Source organism: Gavialis gangeticus, unplaced genomic scaffold (genome assembly GCF_001723915.1).
Source record: "Gavialis gangeticus isolate Ggan-Ray unplaced genomic scaffold, GavGan_comp1, whole genome shotgun sequence".
In the NCBI taxonomy this organism is placed as follows: Eukaryota; Metazoa; Chordata; order Crocodylia; family Gavialidae; genus Gavialis; species Gavialis gangeticus.
Genome location: NW_017729000.1, coordinates 12386358 through 12393286, shown reverse-complemented (window position 1 = coordinate 12393286; position 6929 = coordinate 12386358). Strand labels below are relative to the sequence as shown.

The following is a 6929-nucleotide window of genomic DNA, read 5'->3' as shown; positions in this document are numbered from 1 at the left end:
TTAAAAGGGGAGATAAGTATGTTTATTAAAGTTTATTCTATTCTAAGGTTTATACAGAAGATGGAATGCAATACAAGCCAAGAACACACCTTAAATGTTTAACACTACCATCCCTTAACTCCCTATAAGGGAAGTATAAAAAAAAACTAAAAAAAAAATAAAAAATCAGAAAACCACTTAATATTTAAACTAGTTGCAAGTGGCTTTGTCCAAAGTCGTCAAGCTAGCTACTGCACTAGCTTGTGTTTTGTATGCAATTATGACAAGTCTCTAAAAGCTGGAGCCTTGTGTACTCCACAGGATAAAGATTTGTTGTGGACACAAAACTAGGTTTCAAGAGCTAGACCCTGGCATGCTTAGGATTACCTAAAGCCAGCCACTAATGCACACACTGATCAATTACATTTGCTTTGGTAGTCAGTCATGTTTTTTGGTCAAACTGGGATTTAGCTTTTACACTATTAAAAGCTTTTTAAAAAGCTATGCAGTACAGCTTACATCTATCAGCTACAGACAGATCTCCAAGACACGGTTGAAGTGTTCCAATTGTCACTGGCTTGTCCAGTTCCAGCCACATTTGCCAAACCCATATTTGTATCATCCTTAGTGGGCAAAGATAACTTGGCTGGAAAGTCCTCACTTAAAAAAAGATTTTATAACGCAAAACAAGAACCATAAAGCATCACCATTCTTCATACTTAACTGTTTGGGAAGAAACGCAGCACCTTTTCACTCAGACTGCTTCCTCAAGAAATCCTTTAATTCTTTAAAGCCATTAATACCCCAGGAATTAAAAATGAAAAAGTTAGCTATTTCAGAAATTTTTGCTGTGGTTTTATTTACAATGGCGGAGCTGAAGAATGTCAGATGTCAAATAAGCAATAATATAACACTGTAGCTGGGCACAAACAATTAATGGTAAATGAAAGGGGATAGCCCGGAATGCTACTTTCCATACAGAACCCACACTTAGTTCAGTTTTATTCATAGTAACATAAAAGACATCCGATTACACTGGTAAAAACTCAGGGTTTAAATTGGTACTCAAAAACCACTACACATGCAAAGGAACAATATCCTGCTAACGTGACTTCATTTACTGCTGCATTTGTCTTAATATTAACAATTATGAACAGAGCAGTGCAACTAGTATTTGGAACAATCCTTACAGTGTTAAGAGTGCCAGGCACAAAACTTCACTTCTCTTCACACCACTGGTTCTCTTTGCGTACCTGAAAGAAAACGAAGGTTTAAGAGGACACACCGCAACAAGCTTTATCTACTTGTGCTAACAACATTCCCCAAAATATCCCAATTACTCCACTTTAGCAAGAAAGCACGATCAAGAAAGACTCCATTTTTACTTACATTAGAAGCTTGCTAATTTTTAAAGCAGACCTTTACATTCACCAACGCAGATCAAGTTTATTACACATACACACTCCTATCCAATCATTCACTACATAGTTTAGGTCAAACTGCATCTCCGTACAGGATTTAGGAAGAGGTGAAGTATGTAGAAACTGTCTTTGCATTCAGTTGTTTAACCATTCCTAATGTATACTGATATTCTGTATTTATATGGTCATTTAACAGTCTTATTTTGAAGTGGGCCATCTTTTATTTTTACTTTTGTTTCTGGAAAATATCTTACTAGGAAGTTCTGAGCATCTCAGGCTTAGCAGCAGCTTCCAACAATACGCTCTGCTTTAAAATAAGCGGCTTAAGACCATGCTATTAGTCAGAACATTATGTCAAGGCAGAGCAGGATAGGCTGTCCTATCGTTTTGGCTTAGTTGTAGTGAGTTGTGTCACCATATCCTTTAGAAGTGCTGTGGTTAACTGCAAACAGTCAACATGCTGCACTACATCAACTTGTGGAAGTTTGTTGGAGCACTTATCCCACCAAGACTGCATTACATATTAAAATAAACTGATACCAAGAATCCTTTTATCCAACAACCTAGCTACATTAATATAACACACAGGGAAGAGTTGTTTCAGCATATAAACAGGCCAAAGTTTGATTTCGCTGGAACTATGGAATACCTGTGCCTCTTCCTCCTCAGTGAAGTCATTCTTGATATTGAATGTCTTACGAATTTCTTCTGGAGTTTTCCCTTTAATCATGTTTGCAACAGTCTTGCATGTGACATCAAGCAAGCCTTTGATGTCCAAATAGTTTGCAGCCTGCAAGAAAAGTAGAGATTTAAAGTCTTCACATCATTATTCTGCCTTCATGGATGTATATGCCTGCCAAGATTTGTTTACACTTCATAATCCTTCATGTTTCACACACTGACCAAAAGTATCTCTACACGTCTACTTTTGAATATAGTTTCACTCTGAACTGGGAAAGCTGGACTAAGTTTCTACTGCTTCTACACCAGTTCAGAAGTCTGAAGAGAATATAGTTGTGCTGAAAATAAGAGGGTATCCACCACCAGCTGACTTACCAGGATAAGTTCAAAGAGTGTTCCTTGGTCTACCTTCAGGAATTCTTGGTCCCATACAGGGATATCATCTGTTCTTTTCTCTTTGTTCTCATCATCCTCAGGAGGAGGAGGATCATCTTTGTGGTGGGTGCACCACTGGATCACCTGATTAAAATGTCAAGAGATTAAAGTTAATGTTAAGCTCTCTCAAGCAAAATCTTCCTGTAGCCCCAGTTTGAATTCAGACTACATTAACAGAGCCAAAGGCAAAGAAAAAAAGATACACAAAACAGTGGACCAGCAGGCTACCTCAGTGCTACTGCCTCATGGTAAGAGAAGAGTCTCAACTTAAAAACGTAAGACTCAGGAGTTCCACAGCTGTTTAAAATTCTTATATAGTAAGTTGGTAATAAATTCTTTGGTTCTGCAAGTTTCCTGCAACACCAGAGCCACAGGAGCACATTTTTAGACAATATCCCCAGAAAAATGTTAGGAAGACAGCAGACTCATACATGCTGTACAATGATATTACAGCCTGAGATTCTGCATGCTCCTGCAAAAATAGTTTCGTCCACTTGTGAAAGAAGGAATATGGGCAATTCTTATTAGCAGACAGCACTTTCAGTGGATAGTACTACTCTAGACAGTCAAACTAGTTACCAATTTCATGGCAGAAAGAACATGAGTGATCAGCTAACAGAAACTTTGATATTTATCAAGGGATGTTGAACTTTTAGTCTGTTTGGGTTTGCAAAATGTCACCTGTGCACTACAAAAAGGAGCAAATACAGTTTGCTGTGAAGTCTGCCTAATTTGGTGCCAGAGCCTGATTGATTCCAGGAGTGTTTTGAGTACCGATCCCTACCCATGGTGGTAAGATGGTCCTTAACCAGTTCAGAGTCTGCCAAAACAACGTAAACTGGTTCTCTAGGGAAAGCTTATCCACAGTCTCTTCTTGTTGGAACAGGAAGAGAAGAACCAACTTCAGTCGATTAATGTACCAGCTTTCATTTGGATTTGCTGTGCCAAACTGCATGCTTGGGACACCACACAGTGACCAAAATTAACAAAGATTCCTACGACACCAACAGTGTGCAAGTGGGAGGGGAGGGGAGCAATCACAAGCATGGTTCCTACACAGTATACTGGGTACACATGACTGCCACTGCTGCTAGCATCACAATCCTTCATTCAGTGCTTGAAATGTATGCTTTTGGGCAGGCAAATCAGTCTGATGTCTAGACCTACAGGTCTGCAGAGCCTGCTCTAACCACACACAGTTTGCATTCTCCAAGACACACCCTACAAAGGATTACTGAAAGTGTTTCAACACATCCATAATGTGCACTTAACTCTGGCATTTTTTTTTTTTTTGCGCAAGGTTACTATTGCCACCACCATCTTACCTTTTTTAATATAGCTGCATTAACATTTGGAAGAGGAACTGGGTCATCATCTCCTTCATCATCCATTCCCAAATCTAAGAATGGAAAGAAGACTGAGCAATTGGCAGTATTCAACAGTAACTTCTTTCTGAAATTCAGCTACCTGCATCACCCCATCACTACACAGACAGATTTAATTTACTCTAATACAGTGTCGTTAAGCCATTTGTTTGTATCCAGCTTACCTGCTACAAAAATATGAATTTTAAAGAATATATTTTTGCAATACTAGTGCTGCATTCCTTTCAAGCTACACTGACTGCAGGAGGTTCATCATATCAAGCAGCTAATAAAGTTTCATCTGTTCAAATAAAGTGCTGATGCATTTCCTTCTTCAAATATTTATTAGCTCATCAGTTACTTATTAGAATCAATTTCACTATTTCAGTATTTTAAAACAGCAGAACTATTTTATTCCCAACTATGCTAGGAATTTGAGAGAGGAAGACACTCATTTATATTTTAGCTACTATGGAAGTTCAGGCCCCAAGCTCACCATAAAATGTTCTGATACAGATTTCTCTTCAACTTTACCATTATATGAAAACAAAGCTACTGTGTTAAGTATAGACAATGTTTTGTCCTCTCTGCAGGAACAGTTAGAGAGATGCTGGGTATTTGGCTTAAAGAAATATTCTGTAATCGAGCCACAACAACCATGTTAGTTCGTACTGTGGGACAGCGACCAATTCTTCAAATCAAGTTAATATGAGGTTATGAAATGCAATACCAATAACCATTCGTCTTGTGGGTACATGCAAAAGACCTGGATATGTTTCTGTTCTATTGAGGGGTCAAATTCAAGCTAAAAGATGCTAATATCATGTTACAGAAGAGGTACTGAAAGCACAATACAATTCAAATTAGATTTTAATCCAGAGGATTAGTACCATATTAAAGTAGTTGTCCCGCTGATTAGACTACTATGGTATTTTTAATTTGCAGTAACACTGCATAACTTCTATGTTATCTTAGTACACCCTTCATAACATTATTTGATTGATGCATAAGCAAGTTTTATTATTTGATGTTTTAAAAAGAACTACACCACATCCAAATTCACTTTCTTAAATATAGCTTGTTAGAACCAACTGTGGTACTGTGACCTCAGAGTAAGTTTATGTATAATGGACAAGATCCCAGAGACCTGCTTGCTTTCTTTAGCACCCTATCATTACCACTACTAAGAGATGAAAAAAAGAAGAGTGCTATTGTCAAGAACTAGCCCTCACTTAACTAGCCTCCAGAGACTAAAAACTACATTAAACAGGTACTGAGCATTTCACCAATTCATAGGAGGTTCAAATATACTTTTAATGTAGTGCAGTGCAAGAAAAGAGTTGCTAGTTGCTGTCAAGAGTCGACTGAGGCAGCGATGCGGAATTCAAAAGCCTCAATTAGTTGTAGAGAGTTACCAAATAGCAAGGACAGCATCTTCATTTTTCACACCAGAGATCTGCAATGCCTCCTGGATAATCTTAAGACACTTTGTATTGACAAACCATACATCAGCCCCTCACTCACCTTTTAAAATCTTGCAGTTTCTCTTCCTAGTCCTTATGGGAACCATGTGTACATTGAAAATAAATGAACTCTGCGGTACCAGGTATCTGGGGGCAGGGAATTCAATGGCTGCATGCGTTACATCTCACACAAGTTTAAGCACTTCCAGTTTTCAAGTAAGCCTAGATACTACTGCACACCTTAAACAGGGGCAAGATTTTTCTGTAAGGATTTGCCAAAAATTTTAGTCTATTAACTGTCCATAGAAGTGCATATTTACACTTCATGATTATATTCCCCATCAGTTATGCATACCATATCATAACAAGCACCTTTTGTATTACAGAGTGCAAGAGCACAAAAGCAGCATCCAAGTAAGAATCTAGAACAGAAGTTGGTAACCTACACCCCAGAGTCTGGATCTAGCCTGTAAAGATATTTAATCCGGCCTGCCAAGCAGGTTTGAGAGAATGCACCATCTAGCGGCTGTCTCTGCCAACTGCCACCTCTGGGCAAGGACCAAGCTCTGTTAGTTTCTGCCGAACCTGGATCTAGAGTATGCCAACTTTTGTCGAACAGAACTTTTTGCCTTTATTTATGCAGTCAGTTTAATGCTTAGGTGTGAGAGATGTGGCTTTTGGAGATTGTTGTATTTTTCCAGCCAGAGAAGGGGGAGGGAGAGGCAACAGCACCAACACTTCCGCAGAACACGCTGAAAATAAACAGAACTAGAATCTATACTGGAAGGATTAAGCATAGCTTGTTTTATACACAGACCATCTGTTGGTTTTCTGGAAGTTCTTTTATTTACAGTTTGTGCAAGAGAGTAAAATGCTTAATTCTGAACTCTTGAAGTGGTCTGTTTAATTGCTTACAAAGCATGACACTCTGCTTCAGTTCTCATTTTTTCAGTTTGTGGTAACATCTCACCTCATGTTACAGAATCTAAGGGAGATCTGTACTGGAACAGGCCATCTGGTCTGTCCAATTTTTGATCTTTGCAGCATCAGCTACTGCTCAGTTTAATATATTAAACAAACTGAGTCAAGCTGAAGGCAGATAAAAAAAAAAAAAAAAAAAAAAAAGGCTTGCATTCTCAGTAAGCTCCCCATCAGGACAGCATTAAATTACACAACACTACAAAGTTCAATGACACAACCTTCTTCCCAAGAGCTCTTTCCCCAATAGTGAAAGTAACTTAGGACTTAACTGATGGCATCAATATGGTCACCCTTTGTTTTCTATTCACATTTTTTGTGGTAAAGGCACTTTTCTTTCATACCCCTACCAATTGGCAACAACAGCCAAGGCACCTAGCACCTTGGATATGTACTGTTTTCTGAATGCCTCCCAATCGCAGAAAACAAACTTTAGACCCCAAGTACTATACAGGCATACCTCATTTTATTGCGCTTCGCAGATATTGCGTTTTTTACAAATTGAGGCAAGACCCTCCACCAGCAAAAAGATTACGACTCGCTGAAGGCTGAGATGATGGTTAGCATTTTTTAGCAATAAAGTATTTTTTAATTAAGGTATGTACATT

The 6929-nt window shown here is 38.4% G+C and overlaps 1 protein-coding gene across 1 annotated transcript in view; it reads right to left on the bottom strand.

The window, feature by feature from the left end:
- The window catches only part of SKP1 (S-phase kinase associated protein 1), a 14237-nt gene continuing 7308 nt past the window's right edge, over positions 1 to 6929 (bottom strand). The window contains exons 3-6 of the mRNA XM_019506303.1: positions 3842 to 3915; positions 2457 to 2600; positions 2050 to 2190; positions 1 to 1232 (exon numbers count right to left, since the gene is read on the bottom strand). Coding sequence (XP_019361848.1) covers positions 1197 to 1232; positions 2050 to 2190; positions 2457 to 2600; positions 3842 to 3915 — 395 coding nt within the window. The 3' untranslated portion in view covers positions 1 to 1196. The remainder of the gene's footprint in view (positions 1233 to 2049; positions 2191 to 2456; positions 2601 to 3841; positions 3916 to 6929) is intronic.